Raw genomic sequence first — 24,882 nt, forward strand, 5'->3', positions numbered from 1 at the left:
GAGTTTCTTGATGACGTTTCACCTCTTATCCGAGAGTCTTCTTCAGTTCTAACTAACTGGAGGGGAGTCGGCAGGCTTTTATCAGTATCATACAGTCTGCCTACTCCCCTCCAGTTAGTTAGAAATGAAGCAGCTTCTTGGATAAGAGGTGAAACATCTTCAAGAAACTGAAACATCCAGTTGCCTACGATACAGCACCTACCTACTTGATAGCAACAGCCATCTTTACCGGTGCTTTACAGTTAAATTGCGGGACACCTAATGAAGTTTTTCATGTTGCAGAACAAACCAAAAATCAATTAAAAATAAACCTCATAAACCTTGACACAAGGGAACCAGATGTGTAAAACTGCTAATTGATTTCCAGGTTTTATGACCACAGACTGACTTCACTCTATTAACGGCTCTGCATACTTTCTCTGAAATAAGATCTGATGGTGGGCTTCTGTTAGGGGAATGAATTATATCATTATTTTTATGTATTTTTGTGTAGGCTGCGAATGCTAAGAAAAGGCCTAATTTTGTAATTTTGTCTGGGTGGCCATCTTTTACTACAGTAAAGTAGGTGACTACTTCTTCCACCACTGGCCTCCGTGTGAAAATAAACAAAATCGAATAAACAACTGTGACCTAAAGTACTTACAGAAACAGGCACAGGTTATGTAAGACAGTCGATAGACGGTCAGGCCAATTTGTCTGTTTATCTCTCATGCATGGTGGGCTGCAGTCAGCGTGGCGCTCTTCCTGTTTTCTGACCAATCAGTTCAAAGAAAAACACAAGGGTGGACGGGGCGGGGCTTCTCTCTCTCTCTCTCACACACACACACACACACACAAAGACACACACACTCTCTCTCTCTTTGTGTGTCCATCTCTCGCCACACACACACGGTCAGAAAAGGGAAAGCACGCTGACTCGCCGAGCTGAATCAATGGTAAGTCTAAATCCTACTTTTAACGGTTGCTAACGTACGCTAACAGCTGCTAGCTTATGTACAAGTAGCATTTGTGTTCCTACGCTACCCGAACGTCCATTTATGGTTAAATTTGGGGTGAAAAACACCGATAATGACAACGAAGCCTCACATCGTAGTCCAGTCTACATGTAGAGTGCTAGAAAGCGCGTTTAAAACATGCGTTTTGGGCTCTTGGACGACATTTTCAGCATCGTGATGCCAGATAGATTTCGTTTGAGCGTCAATAAAACGTAAAAAAGTCGCGTTACGTTTTCTGGACAAAGTTTAAAACATGTTAATACCCAACTTTTAAATGAATTGTACCTTTGTTGACACGCCAGTCGTTTTCCATAATGTAAATTAGCTTTAAAAACGTCGTCTACAATCTGTCGCGGCTCAGTAACCTTAAAATATTGATGTTAAAAGTACGACGGTGCGACGAACAGACGGAGCAACAGGTGATCCTGGTTCCCGGGCAGAGGCGTGATTGACGGCCGTGTCAGCCAATCAGCTTAGAGAGAACGGGGCGCAGGCACCAATCCCGTGCAGCCGCAGTGTTCGTGTGGGCGTTGATCCAGACTGACAGCAGTGTCATCAGCGGTAGATCCACACTGGGACACAGAGGACAGACAGGGAGGGTGTCTCCGCTACCGGGGAAGGATTTTCCGTCGTTGTTGTTGGCGATATTCGAGCAGGAAATACACCGTGAGCTGAATCCCAGGTAGAGTAGAAGCTGAGAAGGACCGTGTCTCTGTTAGAAGACGATTTAAAACGAGTGTTTTTCTCCTCGAATGGCTCAGGCTGGTAGGTAGGCGATTTTGGAGTGGTCATAAAAATGCATGTGCTCACCTGCCGTGAACATTCCTGTCAGCCCTGTGTGTGGATGTCGCAACCTTATATCCACGTAAAATACAGGATCATGACAGAATAGACTATGTTTTTGGTTAAGGATTATACTAAAATTACAGACAAACACTGTAAAACTAGCAACAGGCCCCTGTTGGAATGTGACAGTGATATTAAATGAGATGATTGGATTAAACATACCAGAATAAAATGGCTGTAAACTCCTTATTATGTGATTTTAAACGTGGAATGAAGGAAATGTTGGTTGTTTTTCTGCCGCTGTATTGTGGATATTGTTTTGCCTTTGTTACATCTGAGTAATTTTAATGACATTGAGATAAATGGCCAGATGTAGTATGATGGACAAACGTCTTCCTGGTCATAAAGGGTTGTTTTTATAATAAGCAATCCATAATTGTGGACTTCGACTGAGTATGAAACATTCATACTCACATTTTAGGGCGGGGAAGTATATGGATGTGATATGGTTATTGGGATATGGGTGACAAATTAGATTGTGGATGATGTTATATTGGGAAATGGCATACGTGTTGTCGTTTAAAGGCAGCATTTATATAAAGGGATGTAATTTTCTGAACTTACCTTTACCCACCTAGTGAATATATCCACCGTACTGCTGATTATTTATCAAAAATCTCATTGTCAATGTTTAGTAAAGAGTAAAGGTACCAATGTCATCCCTATATTTAATAATTCTTTCAAGGCCTTATTCCCAACCCTATCCCATTTTCTATCAACAATAATACCTATAAATCTTTACTTGTCACCATATTTTCAATCTCGGCGTGTTTCGTCACAGTTGATGTTTATTTTTTGCATGTTGATGCAATCATCAGTGTTTCTCGCTGCTTGCTTGCCATTGCAGATTGGAGGAGAGTGACACCCATCACATTACAAATAGTAATTGCTAGAATGGATACACTCATCCTCAGCCTTACTTGGGCTGGTATGACCAGTAGCTAATGGTGGCTAATGCTAGCAAACTTGACGTGGTTGTTGTTATGTTGCTCAGTTTGTTGACTCGGTACCCCTTCTCTACTGGATCTTCTATTTTACTACATGTAGAGATCAACCAATGATAATATCTTTAAAGCAACACACTCGAGAATCTTGGGAAATGTAGTGAAATTTAATATGCCATTTAGGGCTGGAAGTAATGATTAGTTTCTTTGTTATTTACTAAAAAATAGCAAAATGTATCGATCTGTGTATCCTAAAGCCAAGGATGACGTCTTTAAATGTAAAGACATGACAACGGAATGAAAAAGCAGATCTTGCGTATGAGCCACCAGTTGTGTACAAAGGAGTGATTGTTGTTTTTAGTGCGTCGTCACTGTGATTCTGTTGAGATTGAACAAAAATAAAACATCTATTCAAGAGTAAAGAAACCAGATTAAGGAAGCTGATAATCAGATAATTTTGCCATCGTTTCTGCAAAAAGCTGTGGTTCCGTTATCCTGCAATTACTACTTGTGGCCACAGTTGCACTTACAGTTTCATAGTCTCACTTTAAGTACTACTGCTTATTAAACATGTGTTTCACCCACACTAACATGCAGTATGCTTTCAGGTAATCGCTGCAGTCATTCTCGAATATCAGCAGCCCTGAGGAATATTGCTGGATTATTGGATCAAATCTCTCGTGTCACCAAGCCTTCCCCATGAGGAAAGATGGGGAACGGATTGTCAGAGCAACCTAGCTTCATCTCAAACATCCCGTTCTTCCAGTCGTTCCACATCGCCATCCTTGGTCTGGACTCCGCAGGGAAGACAACCGTTCTATACAGACTGCAGTTCAATGAGTTTGTGAACACTGTGCCCACCAAAGGTTTCAATGCAGAGAAGGTCAAACTGTCTCTGGGCGGACACAGGACGGGGACGTTCCACTTCTGGGACGTAGGTGGCCAGGAGAAGCTTCGCCCCCTGTGGAAGTCGTACACGCGATGCACGGACGGCATCATATTTGTTGTGGACTCTGTGGACGCAGAGCGCATGGAGGAGGCCAAAACGGAGCTCCATAAAATTGCCAAAACCTCTGAAAACCAGGGGGTGCCCCTGCTGGTGGTAGCCAACAAACAGGACTTGAGGCACTCTTTGGGGCTTGCCGAAATTGAGAAACTGCTGGCGCTGAAAGAACTGGGCCCTGCAACTCCATGGCACCTGCAGCCAGCCTGCGCTATCATAGGAGACGGGCTCAGGGAGGGCCTGGAGAGACTCCATGACATGATCCTGAAAAGGAGAAAGGCGCTCCGGCAGCAGAGGAAAAAGAGATAAACTTTGACACGACAAGGACTTGTCTACTGTTATATGTGAAGGAAACAAAGGATTTTCTCCTGGGTGGAAAGAGGCATCCACTGCAGGTCCAGGTTCAACATACACTGAGTTTTATCAGTCCAGATTAAAAATTTAGGATTCCCGGTCTTGTGATGATGCTGTTGATCAGGAAGTGACACATAAAGGAACACAGTATGAAGATGAGAAAGTTTCAGAAATGTGTGGATATAAAGAGTTTAAATGGATTAAAACGCACAGAGGGTTTGGGGTGTGGAAGGGTGATAGAAGTTAAGGATGCTGTATGTTTCATGGATGGCTAATGGCTGTTCCAAATAATATTACCAAAAAAAAATCTAAGAAAATGGCTTTTAACTAGTTGAAGAGTTATTTGGTAAATGATGGAACATTGTTACACCAGAGGGGATATGAAATATACATCAGTTTTTATTTCACTGTTTTCTATGTTGATTTGTTAATTTTCTACACTGGATTTCCTTTGTTAAAGAAAAGTATTATCATGCATTATCGCATTATATCGATTTGTTTGCTGGCTTATATTGCTCTTTTTTTAAAAAGCACTTTAGATTATCACTTCGTATGAAGTTTACAGTTTTTAAATAGAGCGTACTGTGTTGGATTTCACAGAAATGTTTGAGCAAAAGGCAACAGATGCTACTGTAGTTGGTCCACATTGGCCACATTGTCATTAGACAGGATATGCATTGTGTTTTGCTTAATAAAACATATTTAGAGCAACGTTGACTGTGGTATGGAGGGTATTATTATGTTCACTTTGTTATTCAGGAGCGTGTGTTTAAAAAGCAGGTACTTAAAAGGTGTTCAGAAGTGTAACCATCAATTAATTTGGGTAATAGCAGGGTTGAGGTTTGAAGCTTGTTTGAATCCACAGAGAGGGGTGGTTATTGGAAAAAGCATTATGTGGAAACATCTGCCAATGTGCCCTTTAGCAAGGCACTAAATCACCAGTTTCCCCCCCAGTGGAGCTGCCGAATAGCTGTGTGTTATGTGATGCAGGGGAAAAGCAAAATATATGCTCAGTCAGCAGACTCTCTCATTATGACTGGGGGGAAAAAAAATCCTTGGTTTTGTTTCCAGCAGCTTGCATAATGACTGTGTTGACACGGGAACACACCCAAAAACCTGAAAGTCCATTTAATGATTGTGCGCACATCAATGAAGCCTTATGAGAACATCCAAAGAACTTTCCGCCCGAAAATGAAAATTCAGGCATTATCGGTGTTACAGCATTCTCCGAAGCAACGGAGGTGGATCGAGACTTCATGTCCAGAATGATACAGATCTCTGGAAGACCTGAGATCCCAAATTGATTTGAATAGACGTTATTTACACCCTTTTTTTCCAAGCTGAACTCGTTAGTCCCCGTCTCCTCCAGTTGTTTAGGAGAATGATGAAGCATTTTTTATTCTGTGAGGCTCCAGAAATGTTTTGTGGACGATGAAAAGTCGATAACGACTGAATTTTCATTTTTGGCTGAACTGTTCCTTTAAATGTCTTTCAACCAGCGGCAGCTGCAGAGTAAAGGGTAAAGAGATGCAGTGATGTGTGACAGAACAGACAGCCCATCCTCAGGACTTGAAAATGTTGTCAGGGCAGTCTGGCCAGACCCAGCACAACAGGCTGGGGCAGGAGGCTGTGAAGCCAGGGGCACGGCTGAGTATTTTTGGACTGAGCTGGGCGGATATGCAGCCCTGTGTATTAACACCATTTGCTCCCTCATTCCTTTGAAACAATTAATGACCGTAAGCCCAACAGGCCGCTGCGGCAGCTGGCTCTCTAAAATAACTGTGCGATGCAGATCGGTGCTTTGCACTGCTCACAGGCTGAATCACCAAACATCCCCGTCATATAAATAAGCGTTCCAGTTAAATGTGATAATTCTGACCTTCATGTGGGGTTTTGGTGCTGAATCTCAGGGGGTCTGTCGCATTTAGAAATAGAAAAACGTGTGCCTAGCACCAGTTTTCACACATTTGTATGACTTCAGGGCTAGAGGAGAATTCAATCAGACAAAGTATAGTGTGTACACATACCAGGACTTGGACTGATTGACAGAAACAGATGAACAGATTGGAAAAGAAAAGAACGAAAACAGGACAAATAAGGTAAAGGAATATTAAAAAAAAAAATGATGAATGGTCAAGATTGGAATTTTGTGGCAAAGAAAGTAGTCATGTGCACAGTAAGACAATGGCCAGAGCCTTAAAAGTGAAGACAAAGTCCACTGTTCTGTACTTCGTTATTATTACCAATAGTGCAAATAATCAACAGAAGTATTTCAGGGAAACTAGGAAACAAATACTGATTAAATGTGTGCAGATTGTAGGGAGGTACTGTATGTAAACATGAAGTACATACAGCCTGCAGAAGTCACATTGACGGTCTATTTATATCCTAGTTTGATGTGACTTAAGTTGAGTCAGTGAATTCCTGCGATCAATTAAAATGTTTTTCTGGCTTCGTCAGATCATTTAAAAGCCGAACAACGCAGATTACGGTAAGAGAGTCGGGAGGAATGACGCACAACACAAGCGCGACCGGCTGGATTTGAACTTGAAGTTTTGGTTGTCGGGATCCTCGGAATGCTCCCCGATCGTTGTCACGTGTTGATGAACTGTGTTTTCGTCTCGCAAAAGCCCAGGTGCCTCTTCCCTACGTGTTGTTTGCCAAGAAAGGAAGCTCGGAGGGCAGAAGGCACATTCACACTTTCCTGATCCTACTTCCTTTTTCTCTGCAAGCCATGTCAGCTCTCAGTGTGTGTGTGTGTGTGTGCCTGTATATACACATACTTACACACACAGACAGACGTTTGTGTGTGTGTGTGTGTGTATATATAAATCAATACATATGTCCTGCTTTCCCTCCTTGTATGGACTTGAGGCCATTTCCTTTGATCAGCTGCAGCACTCACTGGGGGATTACTGCTCAAATGGAAAAGCTTGTTAACCTGTTCTGCTCTTTATTTTTGCTGACTCCGTTTTAATACCCTATGGAGCGACCGTGAGAATCATTTTACTCGAACGTTTACTGTATATCATATAATTGCATGTAGAAAAAAAGGACTGCCCTCTGCTCCATCCCACACCTCCGCCTTTATCCGTTCTTGTAGAGTCCTCAGTGAAAGGTGGATAAGCCTGAATAAATCTCTCATCCAGGGGCCGCGCATTAACCCATTAACCTCGGCTGGTGTGCCTGGCACGAAAAAAACACTCCCGGCACAACGTGGAATGAAAGCGCTTGCCGCTTCAGGAGCATGTCTTGTTTGGAGCAGCTCATCCATACAAGAATTCCTCTCCCATTATTGCCTTTCTACTACACTGAGCCGTCTCAGCTGCTTCTCGCTGAGAGACGCCCAAGGCATGATTGGGTTTGGCAGTTATTTCCAGGTTGGGCAGCGCGCAGCTGAGCATTGTACAAAATGTTCTGTGTGTTTTTTTTTTTTGTTTTTTTTTTTGGTGGGGAGAGGACGTGTAGAGCAGTGAGATTTTTCTACGGCCGTACGATAAAGCTGCAAACTGGGAGGAGCAGCTGGTGTGAGAGGGATTCGTCCGCGCTGTAAATTCTCGTGTCAGACTTTAGTTTTAATGACAACCTCAGCGTCGCTCGGCGCAGACACACCCGAGAAACGCTCAGCATGGGAACACAAGTCCTCAAGGGGTCTCATGGGTAATTCAACAACACCCATATATTTACGTTATGCACATCTGTCCTAATTATTCCGACTTAAATTCTGAGGGGTGACATTTTATCTCTCTCTCTCTCTATTTTGATGCCGTAAACACTACAATACCCATGAGCCTCAGCCACTGTTGCCATGGTTGCCAGCTGCCATAAAAATTCAGAATGCATTGTTGCACTCGGGGAACAAAAACAACCACGGCACAGTCAGCGGCTCAGAATCTGTGATGTTCTCCACTCGACGCCAGCGGATGCATGCAGAGGAATTTGAAGTTGTTTTTTGATTTCATGACTTTTTTTCTGTCCTGTAGTTTTTTTTAAACGGCAACATGTCTCGTAGCGGCGATCCAAGCAGGAGCGTTTCATGTTCATCCAAGCGTTTGAAGTGCCAACCACCCGATGCTGTCTGATAGAAATCAATGAGAGTTTGACTCTCTGAACAGCCCAGTCCCCAGAATGATATGTCGCCACTTTATGTTTCAGCAAACCACGGACACGTTCAAATTTGTACTATATTGACATCTACAATATGTTTGATATCATGTTCACATTACATTTTCATGGGAGTGGCGGTCATTGCATTGGTGATACAGCTAGACGAGAAGACTGCCAAGCCAATGACTGGTGTCTGAGACTGCGTTTCAACATTTGTAAGTGTTAAAGCCACCGTTGCATGTTTCTGGCAACAAAATTCTACTATTTTTAAGCCGAATCATGATCTTCTCCTGAACCCAACCAAGTGTTTTTGGTGTCTAAACCTAACCGGACCATGAGCACGGCATTGTCACGACATGAAACTGAAAATTAAACCTAAAGAAATGTAAAGTTTTCGCGGTTTGCAGAAGACACATTGCCAACATGTGTTCTGGTGACTTCTAATGAACCCTGGATGCCCGAAAATATCTACGTCCACTTCACTGCTCTGTACACCAGAGGTTTTCAAGCACTATTTGAACCAAGGCACCCCTTAGATAAATTCAAATACACCTCTTTCCATGGATAACAGGTAAAATTAGCTCTCATTCAAGTTTTCACACACATAAAACAGAAACCCCGTCTTTATAAGAAGCTAACACAGACGCGTTGATGGGAACAAGCAGATGCTGTGAGTCTAAAATGTAGCTAAAACCATTTTCAAGGCCTTCTATTATATGAATTGTACTGGCAACTTTTAATGGGTAATTTCTAACAAAAGATAAAACAGTGATTCATTCAGCATTCAGCATTCAGCAACATGATATCCAAATGAGTCTGAGGCACAAAGGGAGTCGAGGTTCAGAAGCTGGAGTTGCTACAAATGTGTAGATGCTCAAAAATGACCGAACTTAGTCCCACCATCCTTCTTCATTACGGCTTGTCGCTGGGAAATAAGGTCAAAACAGGTGTGAGATAAACAGGGAAACCGAACATCAGCGCATGAATGTGGCTGTATATTTTATGAGGCTGCGTGTAAAGGCACTGCGCGACCTTGAACGCATCGCGAACACTGTCCTGCAGCCTCCGCGCCACATGCATACTCAGACTTCCTTTTGACATGCGTGTTGGTTTAAAAATGCAGACCGTCGAGCTGTTTTTTTTTTCTGCACGGCTGTGACACAGTAATGTTTGTGTCGAGCTGCACGACTTCACTTTCCCATAAATCCACCTCCACAGGGTTTCTCTTATTATTCTGCTGAGTTGAGAGATTTATCCCATTGTGTACTTAAAAAGGGGACACTGCAATATATGCATACTCCCCGCCTGCTTATTATGCAAGGTTATCATGACGGGATTCATTTTTCTTCCCCCCCCAGTCTATTGAGAGCGAGTGGCCTATTTACATGTGAATTCCTCCCGTAGCCCTGCAGCCTCGCTCAAAGTAGCGAACGGGGCCACCTGCAAGGGGAGAGGGGGGAGGAAGAGGAGGCGGAGGAGGCGGAGGAGGAGGGGGGAGACGCTGTTTGAGGAGCTAGAGAAGTGCACTCCTGTTTTCTTTGGTGCAGAGAAGAGAGGCTGGTTTCATTAATCCTCGGGATCCGTGGAGACAGAGAGTGAGCTGTGGCAGTATGAACACAGGCTAAACAGATGTTTTTTATCACCTGAATGAAAAAGTTCAAAGGGAACGCTGAGACTCCCGAGTCTGCTGGTTTGGCTTCTTCATATCCTGGCCTGAGAATGAGGAACAAACAAATAGACGAGTTGATGCTAAAGTGAAGAAGTCTGTTAGCTTAGCTGTGTTTGTTTTGTTTCACGAGCTAGCCTGCGTAAGCCGACGCCTCAGTTTCTATATATCCGCGTGATTCGGTTCATGCAAACTACTTCAAGATAAAACCACATCGGGCAGGTGCACAAACAAACAAATCACAAACACTCACCGATTGAGAGTATTGTGGGTGTTACTTTAGTGTTTTCTTTACTCCAAAACTCCCAGTTGGTCCCCTCCTGTAAAAAATGTAGTCCAAGACGCTTTCCCATGCATCCATGGCATCAAAATAACGATCACGAATGCTTTTTCATGCTTTTATTCGTCAAAAAATTCCACCATTTGAAAGCAAAATGCTGTTAAACTGCAATACCGAGGTCCCTCAGATGGCTAACCACCTCTGAACCATTGATTGACACTTCATTCGACAAGTTAGGAGCTTCTACGCCCTCCCTGTGGCCTGCAACAGCCAACAAGTGATTTCACAGAGTCACTTAAACCAGCGTCTAGATGATGATGTAGCAAGACTGTATAATTTAAATGGGCTTTAAAGACTTGAGCCTGGAAATTATGCGTGCTTATGTCATTTTATGCAATGTGTCCCCCCATCACATTGGCTGATTTTTTGGTTTTGAAGTTCAAAGATAATTTTGCAACCAATTTCAGTAAAGGTAACAGCTTGCTTATCTTCTTTTCTTAGCATGTTGAGCAGGAGGCACAATTAATCCTTGGATGTCAGGATGCTTCAAAAGAGGGGCATGTTGTCTTGTCGAGCAGCATCTGAAACCCCTCCACCTCATACATCTGTCTCACAAACCGGAAGAGGGTGTGTCCAACTTTTTTTGTAATTGTATAAAAACACACACCAACAGTCACGCCCACGTTATGCAGAATTTGTCCGGGTGTGTTCAAGTGAGGAAATCGAGATGAAGACTACTCACATTCCATCGCAGAGGCTTTTCTCCTTCTCTTTTGTGGCGAAGGAAATAAAATCCCCCCCAAAGTCTAATTCCATGGCAGAGGTGAAAAGTTCATGCAGGACTTTACTCTTTTCCACTCAAGTAAGTAAGTTGGCAGGATTTGAACTTGCGCACTTTTTTTTTTTTTTTCCTCCAATTACTTTTGGTTGGTTGTAAATCCCTGCAACACAATAGCTGCCTTTGAGGAGCGGTTACCTGAATGCGTGTGACCACATCTGAAGGTTAAGGTATTTATAGCTGTTCTCAACAGCCACACTCTGAAGGTGGGGTGAGAAGCTGGCATCAGAGGGGGGGAGCGAGACGCAGTAATCAGATTGGGATAAATGGCCCACACTTTTTCACAAACTTTCCTCCAAAGGTATTCACGGTAGGAAATATGATATCCTTGAACAGCACAGAAGTCACAGGGAGGAGGCTGTGGTGGGTCGCCGGGTGTGCAAAATACAAAACTTTGTCACCAGATACGGCAGTTCATGTCCTACATCTCATGTTGTCAGGTCAGTAAATGTCTCATGTGTCTAGTCAGCAGTAATCAGAGAAACACAGGATTGAAACGAAACATGCACCGTCATCTGCGTAAAAAAAATAATCACATCGGGTTCAAAACAGGTGTGCAGACGACCAAACAGCACGCAGCTATATCAGCCTTTAACCTGAGGACAGAATATAAACTAACATGAATATTAAACCTTCCTACAACTGACTGGATGAATGCATCACTTGCTTTTGCTCAAGGATGATCAAATTTGAATCTCTGGCGGCCGTTATAATTATTACGGCTGCAAGGGAGGAAGTTAGGGGAAGTATAAAGAGTGAAAAGTCTACATAAGGAGGAGGCGAATGATGGACCTGCGAAACTGTGGTTGTAGTTTGGTCAGATGTCTGGTACTCTGGGCATGTTGATTCCGGAGTCACTGACCACCAACTTGTTTCTTTATTTTGATTTGAAGCGTCTTGAAAACATTGCAGACGTCCTGAAAACACAACATTTTACTTACTAAACTATCCATTTGTGTGTATCCAATGTGAAAGTTCTATTTTGTGCTGTCAAACAGTGTTGTCTAATGTACACAAAGGGAAATGAAAACCTGCACATCATCAGCAAATCACTGAGTTCATTAGAAATATGATGTTTCAGTCATGAAACTTCACCAGGCATTAAATTAAGCTATTCATACATTCATCTGTTGGGTTGTATAGGTCACAGAGTTGCTCAATCGTGCTTAATTTATGATCTACAATGTCTTTCTTATGTTTTCTGTCCATAAGATTTAGAACTTTTTTACTTGCAACATGTAGTTTTGGGGAATCAGGAGAGAAAGATCTTCATTTTTAATGCCTAAACAAATTAAATGAACAACAATATCTTTGTTTTTAAGGCTGAATAAACTGAATAAACAAACTGACCTTAAAGGACAACACACTTCGTTTATATGCGGCGGACCCTGCCACCTTTGTAGCTTCAAACAGTATTCTGGGGACCTTTTTTTCCTCTGAGAAAAGCTTATTAATTCAGTTATGGAAATGTCGTAAATATCAAAATTCTAAAGAGTTCTTTTCCAGAACTGCATAGTGCCCCTTTAACAGAGTGTGTTACACATGTAAATCACCAAAACAAAACGACTTATTGTGATGTATATGATACGAATTGTAACCTGCACCAGAATCTTATAAATCAAAACAAAAGTAGGCGTCACTTGGTCGGGATGTGCGGCTAAATGTTATTTTATTAAAAGAGGACAAAACGGTCCGGCCTCAGTCGTGTGCTGCAGCAGCGTTTCTCACCGCGGACGGTGGACAGTGTTCATGCAGTGACATTCCTGAGCTCAGCCCGTGTGAAAGCCTCATTGTCGAGGTGATGATTGCTCTTTCACCTCTCAGTCTCTGTCTGAATGACCGTCGGCAGCTGTAATGGGAATGGGAGAAATCTGTACATGTGCACAAAACGATGAGGGCAAATGACTTTTTCATTCTCCCGATCCATTTTGACCTTGAACTTTGGGCAGTTACACCCACTCGACGTCCATAACGCGGCCACGTCCAGACACAAATCGGGGTTCACAAAGAGCCGCGTCCCCTCCAGTCCGGGTATTGTGAGGCACGAACCTGTGAAATCTGTCTTTGGTCTTGTTTGGGCATGAGGGATTATGGTGGGTTTAGTCTGCAGTCTCCAAAGCTTTATGTTCGCACACTGACGGATGGGGAAATTCATGGCGGGCTGCGGCCTCAGTGGAGTTTCATCATTCAACAGATGAGAGGCCCCCAAAAATAGCAGAAAGATTTAGGATCCAAGATTCAGTGCTTTGTGAAACCAGCGGGCATTATGTGGTTTGCAAGGGCTCGACATTAAAAACACACAATTTACAGGAAGGAAAACATGAAAGCATAACATTGTATGGAAAGGGAAAGATGACTCTGCATATTAACAGGTCTTATAAATAAATAAATAAACCCCAGTTGAGATTTGAAGTCAAAATGTCACTGTCCTCTGTTGTTCCTGCCTCCTAAATTATTCAGCTCATCTGTTGCAGGTTGATAGACCTGTCAGAAGCCTTTTAGTGGCGGAGGACACAGGACAGTTGTTTTGTCTAGACACTCTGCCCTCTGTGCGATAATTGAAATTCAAATCAGATTCCGTCTGCGATTCACCTCGACGCCTCTCAGCAGCGTCAGCCCTGAAATGAATTTCCCAGACCCCGGAGAGAGAAGGAGTCTCTGCTCGGGTTCACACAGAGGTCACGCGCATATTTTCTCCCTTATATTTTTTTATTGCACGTCTGGCTCATGAGATAGCGTACAGTCAGGAGGGGGAGAGATATGAAATGCAGTCGAGGTCATATGTGGAATTCTAACATTTCTTAAGCACATAGCTTGAGCCTGATAGCCTGCTGAGTCCACTGATTGCTCCAGGATTGGGTTGCACAAGAAATTCCTGATTCTAGCGAGGCGCCGCTAACTACAGTAGCTTCAAACTGGGGCATCACTAAACGTTACCCCCCCCCCCCCCTGCAAAACATGTCTTAGCTAATGAAGATTTCAAGCACCACAAGCAGGAACATAACCTTTATAAGCAGTTAGCTGCATATGAACACTGAGTCTGTAGGTAAAGGAGGAGATTTTTTGGTAGTACCGACCGATTGAGCTGGCTTTGGTTGCATGTAGGTTACTAACTGGACCGCAGACAATAAATCAGAAGGGGAAGTCTCGACCCTGGGTACACAGAAAGCCTTGAACTATCGGCCATTTCCCCCATGAGACTAAATGATCTCAGCTGATAGCTGATAAGTTCCAAAAATGATATTTTACGAGGCTAAAATGCCCTCTTGGAAGCCAAAAAGTGTGCCAAAGTGCCCTATTGGTTGGCAAAACACACTAAACTGCCCCCTTGGCTGGTTAAAACATGATAAACTGCAACTCTTGGGAGCCAAAACACGCGCTAAAGTGCCCTCTTGGGAGCCAAAACACACGCTAAAGTGCCCTCTTGGGAGCCAAAACACACGCTAAAGTGCCCTCTTGGGAGCCAAAACACGCGCTAAAGTGCCCTCTTGGGAGCCAAAACACGCGCTAAATTGCCCTCTTGGGAGCCAAAACATGCGCTAAAGTGCCCTCTTGGGAGCCAAAACACGCGCTAAAGTGCCCTCTTGGGAGCCAAAACGCGCGCTGAAGTGCCCTTCTTATCGCCCCTGCCCTTCAAAAAGTCTGCGCACGCCACTGATCAGGGCCAAGACTCACCAAACCAACGTCAAAGAATTAGCAGTGATGAATTGCGACCGCTGCGTCACCTGTGTCTGAGGCAAAACACTGCACTTGAACACCGCAAAGTCTACAGCTGACACGCCCACTAGCTTCATTCTGTAGCTGTGTGAGAGGGAACAACTCATTTTCTTATCACTGTAGCTTATATACACAATATAATATATATGTCAGATCAGAAATCTGCCAGTGGCCACCTGGCGGTATCAGCTTCGGTCTTGTGGCTGCTGAAATCGTAGACACGTCAGCGACAGGCTTCGAGAGGCTTTCCGTTTCTTTCTCTGTTACTTTTCTCATGCACTGATCCACTAAGCTGAACAGCCAATTAGAGTGATCTGATTGGACCTGCTTGACGGTGCCAGGGCTGCAGATCCTCAACGATGGCCTGACATGGTGTGTCATGGCTCGAACTAACCTGTAATTAAGTTAACTTTGTTTGTTATATTTGGAGAAATGTATGTTTATGAGTGAGAAGCATTCATGTAGTTTAGACTGAGTAGGAAACATCCAGTTATTATAGCCCAACTGTATCTGTTCACATCTGAACAAGTTATTTCCTGCTTACAGGCGAGCTAACGACATTATGTCAGTGGGTTCTGTGAGACCAGCGGCTGTTCAGATAACCACATTAGCTAAATAACAGTGAGACCTGACAGTTGCGGTCAGCTCATTTGTCTGAACACACTAATTTGGAAATCTCCGATTAGTGACACTTCTACGCTTGAACCAGCGCTCGGATCCAATCGAACGCCGAAGTCGATTGGGATGCCTCGAGCCCTCCGTGACGCCAAATATAGCAGCTCGCAGTGACCCACTTCACGTTACGTCAAAAATCAAATTGTGCTTATTGGAATCACACCGGACTGTAATCTAATCTGCTGCAAAAAAAAACCTCAACAACAGCGTTTCAGTCCACCTCTGAGCGGGAGGAGCTGATGTCTCAGCCAGCGCGTTGTTTTCTCCCTCTCTCTCCACGTGTAGCGGCGCTGACCTCCTCTCGGTATAAACAGCACGACTCCCCTGACATTTAGCAATACCACTGACGGAGGTATTCACACAGCCGCACCAGGAGGAGTCTCAACTAGGAGTTCATTAACTGCAAAGAAAGGCTGAATAATGAACTGGGCCCTTTTTTTAGCCGGGATGAGGACGAGGCGGGGGAGGGGGGAGGGGGGGAATGTTATATTGATGTTCCTCCATGATTAAACACTCCTGACTCGCCCGGGCCAGAACCTCTCAATCTGCCCGGATTTCCATGGCAATCGGAGCCGGCCCTTCACTGCAGGAGCCTGTGGCTTCATAAAGCTGAAGTCTTCTGCCTGGTTACACTGATCAGAGATATTTCGAGGGGTTGGTTCACTCGAGGACCATCTGCCCCACAGCTGAGCAAGAAGCAGCAGATAAGAAAAGGATTGATTTTTTCGGAGTCTGGGTTTTTTATTTTTTTTTGCGGCTTTCTGTGCGCAGGCGTGCCTCTTATCTACTTCACAGTCTCTGCGATGCCTCGAGGTTCCCGTCGCACCTCAGAAGATGGAGAAGGCTTCACTTTGTCTCGTCAACAACAGGGTGTCAGAACTCGTGACCTAGATTGCTCCATTATCTCCGAGAAGAGCTAAAAACCGACGTCTGAGTCCATCAGATATCTTATCAACTGGCCCTCCTCCTGCTGCATGCGGAGGCCGGGCTGCATGCGGAGTGGAACAATCAGGTTGCAGGTTTTCTATGAGAACCAGACTCCCAACTCCTACATGGTGTAAAACCTTCAGGACTGGGGGAGGGGAAAAGGGGGTGTAAGGGTGGGCTGGGTTACGTCCCCTGGCCCTCAGAGCCATAAATCAAAATAAATTAAAGTCAGGCTCCCCCAGCACATCTGGTGCTCTCAGTAACAGGACTCTTCTGAACCAGGACTAACTTGAACCGGCTTGTTAATCCATTACTTAGTTTGTGTGTAAAGTCATTCCTGAGCTCTGGGCGGCTTTCAAACCGGTGATTTACAAAACCAGGTCGATCCATCAGAACTTGTTTTAGCTGGAAACCTTTTGTGAAGACTTTCCTAACGTGTTAATCAGTTCAGCGAAATAATGATACTCAATCCAGTCGCAGAGTTTGACACTTAATTTAACATAATAGGATCATTTCTGCTTAAAAATATCGAGACCTTTGTTGAGATGTTTAGCGACATTATCCCAAAAATGTTCCCAGCAATGTTCGAGGTAAGATTCTTGTAATTAATTAGATTTTTTCCCCCTTATTCTTCCACTCCGCACGTTTCACTCCACTACATTTATGTGATAGCTTGAATTATGAAATGCTACATCAGAGCCAAATCACCACTTCTTTCAAGTCGTTTATTTAATTGGCACCCGGATAAGAAACATGCTGAATATTGGATCTGATAATTGGCCATCTCTAAACATATAGTACAAACAATTATATATAAATATAAGACGCATTTACTGTACTTTTACTTAAAGTACGTTTAAAATCAGATAAACTTTTGTTCAAGTACTATTCTCATGGGCGACTTTCACTTTCCACAAACCAGATTTTAATCAAGTACGGTTCTTTTTACACTGCTAAAAAGCTTAATCTGTATGTAATGGAGATTTAATCTAATTCTGTGAAGCTAAAATGGAATTAGCACCTACAAGTTACCTGAATTATCCATCTCTCATTCATCTGCGGTCTCGACAGTCATTCTCTGAGCGCTCTCACTCGATATAACTCCACTTCTGAGAAATGAATTACGTCTGCTGACTGTATGCTGAAGGAAATCAGAGCACATGTATATTATGTTCCCCCAATAAAACCTTAAAACCTTCAGAGAGCCCGCCCTGGAACAGTTTACAGCACCTGATGGTTATCAGGTTAAAGTACAGAGAGAGAGAGAGAGCTCCCTGCAGCACCTCCACCTCCACCTCCACCTCCACCCTCTTCTCCCACTCTCTGCGTCCCATATGGCAGTAAACTCACTGTACACAGCACGCACTGTCACTGAGCCAGCGTTAAGCCTCTTATCACCTTTTCTCCCACAGTCTCTTTGGTTCCTGCGCCTTTTTACTCCCAGTTAAACCTCGCATGTCAGATTCTCCTCTGAATAATCTCCCTGCTCGGAGCGAATACAGTGTGAACACGTGAAAGGCCTATCTACATTCGGGAAACGCCGCGTACAAAGCATGAGAAATACCGTCAGACATATGTTTTTTTTTACTTCTTACATTCCTACATTGTCATTAATTGATCTGTCAGATAATTGGAGTTCTTTTTTTTTTACCGCAGCGCTGCTGTAAAGCATTTGAATTCCTGATTGTACTTCCGCTGTGACCACTGTGTGAAGTCTGTGGCTCCGTCAGCTGAGGGGTCGTCCTTGTAAACGCATCTGATCTCTTTAGAAAAAGACAGGCGAGCCAGTTTAAAGCAGGGTAATCTTCTATCCTTGCATGTAATTAGCGCTGTCCTTCACGCAACGTGACCCACATGCATCTGTCGCCGCCGTAATGAATTCATTTTCACAGTCTGTGGTTGTGCGTTCGCTCCGTGGAGCCGAGGAATACAACACTTTGTGACCGAAATACTCCTCTGGTGACAAATAGTTAAAGAGCTGGTCGTTGTTTGCAGATAAATGTCACTGACGCAGCCGCAGGGTCGAGTACCAACAACCTGCTCTGCGCCACATTTGGAAACGGCTCCCACATAATCTCCAAATCTGGGAATTTACCAAGAGATGCTTTTTGTTTCTGCGTATAAACTCCAGAGTTTTACAATTTCACATTTGGACCTGCTGTGCCGTCGCCATCATCACAGATTCAGACGTATCAATGCATTCTCTGCAGGAATGACACCAGACACAGTGAATTTCTCTTTCTAAACCAAGGATTACTTGTTTTGAACTACTTCTTCTCATGCATGATGTCTAACCTTGCGTATCCTGCGTCGTTTGGAGCGTCGAGTCAGCGATCAGTGCAGCGTTGTAGTCAGACTGACAAAACAAAGGAGGCTTTACAGTTTCTTGAGAAACAAACACACATGGAATGCGAGTTTTACACTCTCACGTTTGGACCTGCTGTCGCCATCATCACCAGATACAGATGTATCAGTGGAATTGATGCTAAAAACGGCATCTTAGCTTCAGGAATGACACGTTTCTCTTCCTAAGGTCAAGGATTACTTGCTTTTAACAACGTCTTCGCGTGTTCTGCATGCCAAGTCAGCGATCAGCGCAGCGCTGTAGGCAGACTTTCAAAACAAAGGAGACTTTACGGTTTCTTGAGAAACAAACACACATGGAATGAAACCTTTCTCGTGAACTCGTCCTCCCTCCTGCTGCGTTCTCTTCCTCTTATACTCTTGCTGTTACATACACTCGCCGTCTATACAGACTTTTACGGTAAAGTTCCCAGACTTCAAACAGCTACGGCTACGGATTTTTTCCGAACGTTTTAAAATAAATATAGCTGTATCACATTTTCCGTAGGTATCAGAAATCAACCTTATAGAAGCGTATTATGTTCAGTTCAGGTCAGATTGTTTCACATTACATTATAGGGTTAGTATTTCCTGCAGCGCTGTTGTATCGATTGTGTTTTATTGCTCAGGTATTCACTTTATTGTGTTCGGCTCTTTGACGTGCGCTTACTTTTCTGTCAAAGAAAGTCTTTGTGAAGACGCATCGGACCGGTTTCTGACCTGTGAGCGTTTACAGACACGTTTCCTCCGAGATTAAATCCTTCGTTCACTCTTACAAACAGGTTACTCAAGTCGACTCTTTTTTTTTCCCGCTTGTTTCTGCATTTAAATTTGCCAACAAACATGCTTAGAAAACAGATTTTCTCTTAACTATTGTACAAAATGGAAACTGAAACACCAGCAGACATCTTTGATAGGCGAAAGATTAACACCGTAGCTAATTAAAGCCGGCTCATCAATATTCAGAGCCCAGATTTGACTTGCAGTAAAGAAATTAACATTCCTTCTCCAACACGATGGAAAAAAGGAGCATTTTAAACAATCAAAAAAGATCTCATTCATCACTGATGCGGGTTGTCTCTTCAAATATATTCTGAGAAACCTTAAACCACCCCAAAAAAAAAAATGAGGTTTCAAAATCCCTTTGAGCCGTCCTCGCGTTGCAGAAACGAGAGCAGACTGATAAAGTCTCTGCAGTGCGAGCTGAAACCCGACACAGGAGTCCCAAAGTCAGATCTGAGCTCGGAGACTGGAGCCTCATTAGCAATCTATCTTTGTGGCAATGAAAGAAAAAAAAAAAACACAAAGTAGCTTTGTCTCGGAGGAGCGTTTGATATGCTGCAGCGGGGCCCCCCGAGCTCAGAGACACGACGACGACTGAAAGCAGAGACTTCAAAAGTAGCCAGTGTCCACCTCCACCTGCCTCCGAGACCGCCGGGAGGACACACCAGGCCTTGTTCAGCGTGAGGAGCCATCCGTGCGTTTCAGTGGTGCCCGCGAATCACCGTTACTCCCAGCATCAGAACCCACTACATGCTTTATTTGGAAAAAAAAAGTTTTATGTAACGACTGGCACGAGACCAAGATCCGAAAGTTTTTTTATCTGCTTGTCAAACACGCTACAGGAACTTCAGTCTGGGGATTTCAGGGGAAGTTTTTCCTTCTTCCAGCTGTGGCTACAGCGCATGTCATGCATGTTGACTTTAAAACCAAACTTGAATGGAAGGAAAAGTGAATGACGCAGAAACAGGAAGTGGAGAGAAGGGGGGGAAAGAAGCGATAAAGATAGATTACAGATATGTGTTGCTGTACCGCCGCTAATTAACAGAACGTTCAACATTTGTTTGTGTCCGTAGAGCAAAGATACCGCAAGTGTGTTTGTCAGGATATCCCACAAACCCCTGCGAGAGAATCACCTGATTGGTGGAATTAAAAAAATAGTCTGGTGTCGTGTCCACCAGCTGAAGAAACAACGAAACAGCCAGAGCCGTAAAGGAAGGACTTAATAAATAATGTTTATTAACGCTGCACCTTTACGTTTGTTTAGGTTACGTTTTCTATCTCTCTTGTCATAAACCGCTTGGTTCGAGTGAGGAAAACGTCATCGTTTGTCTTAAAATACCTGTTTTGGTCACTGCTTTAACGGCTGGAAATGTCCCAACAGATTCAAAAAATGCAGTTGGCTGTCTGGCAGCGTCATAACGACACCACCATCCCCTCGAGGTCCTGATTTGAAAGTCAGCTAAATCCCTCTGATTGGGCTGACTAGCATCGTTTCTGTAGGCGCCCAGTGAGTGAAAGAGCAGGAAAAGTCTCAGGGATGATGAGGGCGGTTGGATGTGTTGTTCCCAGGACTCCCTATCAGGAGATTTTAGATCAAGTCCTGTGTGTGATTGCGTGTCGAGGTCGACACTATCTAATTTCTGTAAATTGAACTAAGTAAGAAGAAGGTAAGTAGCTTGTGCTTTTTGTGCCTAAACCTAACAAACGATGTTCATTCCACAACGTTACTAACAGTCAGGATTTGCTTGATATGTGATGATACGCTTCAGCTTAGCGACAGAGAAGAATTCCGTTATATAAATAAGGTTGTAAATAACATTTGTTCACATACATTTGGGATCTTTGGGCGTCCGGTGACTTGGATATAATTAACTTGGAACAAATGTTTTTTTTTTCCCTGATCTGCTTCAGCTGTGTAGCAGGACGCTGCAACGCTGTTTTGCTGTCAAGCCCCAGAAATGTTTTGTGGACTACGACATGTCACATGACTTTTCCATCAGCGTGTACGTGAGCAGATAATGACTGAAATGTTCTTTTTTGGGGTGAATTGTTCCTTTAATTTATGATCCATTTAGGTTTAAATTATAATGCACATTGTACCTTTACTGTAAGGCTGTTAACTCATGCTTGGATTCAATCGCTGCCGTGTTTTCTCAGATTCAGCAAAGGGGAAAAAAAAACATATCAGAACGAGGACTTGCTGTGAAACACCACACGTTCAGCCGCGATCTGAACTTTGTGACTTTCACACAGGGAGAAGAACAAACATTGCACCAATCAGAGCAGCATGTGACTTTGTTTCTTGACAACTCTGCTAATGTTTTACAAGTTCAGCAGCTTTTAGCACAATAGGCCCCCCCCCGCCGCCGCCACAGGGAACGGGCCATGACGTGTCTGGCACAGCGAGGACCTGTTTAACCACAGCAGGTGTATCCTCGTCCTGCAGGAAGCCTTCGCTGCAGGCCCCTCGCGCTCTCTGACGGACAAACACGTGGGCAGCAGCAGTTCTGGGAAGGAAAACCTTGTGATGTACGATCCTTCAACAGCTATTGTCAACATCTGCATTTCAGCGATTCTCCCCCCCCCTCCAACCCTCAACTGAGTGATGCTGCCTGGAGGATTTCACACAACATGTAGTGGCATGACACAGAATGTGACATTTTTAGGGCTTTCTCTGTATTCCCAGCGCGCTTTAAACCCCAATCTGGGAATGCTGACAGAATATCTCCACTGTTTTGATTCCTTTTGTCCCTTCGCATGTAGGCGTTTTTTTTTTTTTTCTTCTTCTTCTGTGAGTGGTGAGGCTGATAAGGCCTCTGCTATTTTCGGAGTCAGGATTTATTTGACATCTACATTTGAGAGCGAAAGCACCCCCAGAGGACGACTCGTGGACCGACATGAAAACCCTGAAATATGATGAGATGAACTTAATGGAACCCCAGGAGGAAGTCGCCGGCAGCACAGAGGAGAGGAAAGAGGTTATAAAACACAGAGATAAAAAGGTAATCGAGGCTGTAAATGACTCCAGGATGTCAACATATCACTTCCTGATGGCTACGGCGAAACGAGGGCACGGGGAGGATGACAAACAACCAGCATCATGTGCGCTCACGGCCTCGAATGTTTACAGATCTCGGCAGTGATGGGAAGGGACGGACGCTGACTCCAGTCAGTGTTTCCATTTCAGGAGGCTTTTAATTCTTCTGCCGACTACACATGTTAGTTTAATAGCAGGCATCGTTCAACATGACTTAAGTCCTATGTCAACATTTTTTGGTACACAGCCCATCGTGGCCCGTCTGCATCAGAAAGAAGAGCATATAGGCTGTTGTTGTTACACAGAAAGGGGCCATTCCTCATCTTCTGCACAATACAGAAATACATTTTAACTCCAATAAATACAGTTCTGCTACTTTTAGCTAAAGCTTAAAGGGATATTCCGGTGTAAATTGAATCCATGGTCTAAATCACCGTGAAACTGTGTTAGACTCCCTCTCGAGAGATCAAGTCAGCAGACCGCTAATTTACGGAGTTTTATCAACCTCAGAAACGACCGCACGACAACAATACACTGCAGTAAATGGATCCAAATATAAACCGCCACCAAAAAGCCACAAATAATGCTCAGAACAGCACCAAACTTCAGCAACAGTACAAATAGGGTCTCAGCAGATAGTCCGGGGCATCTAACCTCCACTAGCTTAGCTGGATTTCTACTGAAAAGCTGACGAAATTTACCACTCTTCTGCAGCAGCTTCCTGTTGACGGGAAGTCCCGACGACTCGATTACCGAGTGCAGCTAGAAATGCTCAATTCCGTTCTTTTCCCTGTCCGCTCTCGATAATAACTGTTATAAACTGGCAGGTAAGACACATATGAACTTTGATTGCTTTTCCATGGAGTCATAATCATACATTTTCATCCATGAGCTGCAGAACTCTACTGCACTCGGTAATCGACTCGTCGGGACTTCCCGTCAACAGGAAGCTGCTGCAGAAGAGTGGTAAATTTAGTCAGCTTTTCAGTAGAAATCCAGCTAAGCTAGCGGAGGTTAGATGCCCCGGACTATGTGCTGAGACCCTATTTGTACTGTTGCTGAAGTTTGGTGCTGTTCTGAGCATTATTTGTGGTTTTTTGTTGGCGGTTTATATTTGGATCCATTTACTGCAGTGTATTGTTGTCGTGCGGTCGTTTCTGAGGTTGATAAAACTTAGCGGTCTGCTAACTTGATCTCTCGAGAGGGAGTCTAACACAGTTTCACGGTGATTTAGACCATGGATTAAACTTACACCGGAATATCCCTTTAAGCTCACAACCAACACACATGACCACCGTGTACAGTTGTTGTAGCTCGCGTGTTAGCAAAACAGCAGGCACAGAGCAACATTAGCTAATGGTCCCTCATATTCACTCTCTGTTTCGGTCTGTTCAAAAACCCCGACGTTCTAAAATATCATATATCTTTCTCCGGCGTGCCTGGATGCATAGAAAGAAAGGGAAAGGATATAAAAATCCTGATTCCAGGAGCTCCATATTTTCCACTTTGCTCAGCAGCTAGTCGTTAATGTTGTCGGGATCATACTGGGCAGGAAGTGAGCTGCACGTCTATCAGAGCTTTCCTTTTTGCATAAAAACAGCTGGAAACACGGTTTATGAGAGGAAGCAGAAACTGAAATAATGAGCTGTAAGAGGCGAGAAAGAAAGCTCAGTAGAGATTCAGAGCCGGGTCGTAATTTCGGATTTAACACAGTGATTAATTCATTTTCAAACAGATGTTTTAGGTGCTTTTCCCTGCCGATGAATGTCACCAACACCTCCTTTATTATTCAGGTCAACATATAGCAGGTTAATAAGTTATTCTCACATTTCTTGTACGACTCTTTTTAAAGTTATTGCTTGTGAAGTGAGGAGCGTTGCAGCAGCATCTCTGCCCGGTGGCTTCGGTTGCTGCACATGCCTTCATGGATGCTGCCGTTCTATTTTCTGCAGCGAGCGCGCTGAGAGTATGTGGGTTTGTTTAGCTGCCATGCAGTTGCCCTCAGCTGTCCCATCACTCAGCGGGGGAGAGGAGCATACCCCAGTTCCTCCCTCTTTTTTCTCTCCACTCTACCCCCAATTTTTTCTCTTTCACTGGCAGTCGCTCTCAGAGACAAACGCAGGCCAGACAAGGCAACTAGGTCAACCTCCAGCCATTAAACTACTGTGTCCCTGTTGAGACAGCGGGACAAATGGGTCCTGCTTCAACTCAGACACAAACAAAAGGCCTTCACATCCATCGCAGACCTCAGCCCCACTTGCATCCTAATGAGGCGAGAGTGGAGGGAAATCCACTCTGGCTCTTAGTCAGTCCGCCTGCTGACCAGGAAATGTGATGGCTCACGTAAAAGCGAATCCTGGTTCTGAT

The 24,882-nt window shown here is 44.0% G+C and overlaps 2 protein-coding genes across 4 annotated transcripts in view; one reads left to right on the plus strand and one right to left on the minus strand.

Moving 5' to 3' along the window:
- Nucleotides 1-678, minus strand: part of vwde (von Willebrand factor D and EGF domains) — a 33,346-nt gene extending 32,668 nt beyond the window's left edge. Inside the window, exon 1 of the mRNA XM_030395151.1 lies at nucleotides 644-678. The gene's annotated coding sequence lies outside the window, so the exon portion shown is untranslated. The remainder of the gene's footprint in view (nucleotides 1-643) is intronic.
- A 119-nt stretch (nucleotides 679-797) lies between these two features.
- Nucleotides 798-4,859, plus strand: arl4aa (ADP-ribosylation factor-like 4aa). Of its 3 annotated transcripts, none has more exons than XM_030395161.1 (2): nucleotides 798-935; nucleotides 3,394-4,859. In XM_030395161.1, the coding sequence occupies exon 2, from the start codon at nucleotides 3,495-3,497 to the stop codon at nucleotides 4,095-4,097; it is 603 nt and encodes a 200-aa protein (XP_030251021.1). In that variant the 5' UTR covers nucleotides 798-935; nucleotides 3,394-3,494; the 3' UTR covers nucleotides 4,098-4,859. The 3 variants fall into 3 exon arrangements, with proteins under 3 accessions (XP_030251021.1, XP_030251022.1, XP_030251023.1); XM_030395162.1 differs by lacking the exon at nucleotides 798-935 and adding an exon at nucleotides 1,425-1,677; XM_030395163.1 differs by lacking the exon at nucleotides 798-935 and adding an exon at nucleotides 1,556-1,760.
- Nucleotides 4,860-24,882: the final 20,023 nt, after the last annotated feature.

The sequence above is a fragment of the Sparus aurata genome, chromosome 17 (genome assembly GCF_900880675.1).
Source record: "Sparus aurata chromosome 17, fSpaAur1.1, whole genome shotgun sequence".
NCBI lineage: Eukaryota > Metazoa > Chordata > Actinopteri > Spariformes > Sparidae > Sparus > Sparus aurata.

Bases quoted from the DNA above. Each gene is read 5' to 3' on its own strand.
- arl4aa (XM_030395161.1), top strand. From the start codon at position 3,495: ATGGGGAACGGATTGTCAGAGCAACCTAGCTTCATCTCAAACATCCCG.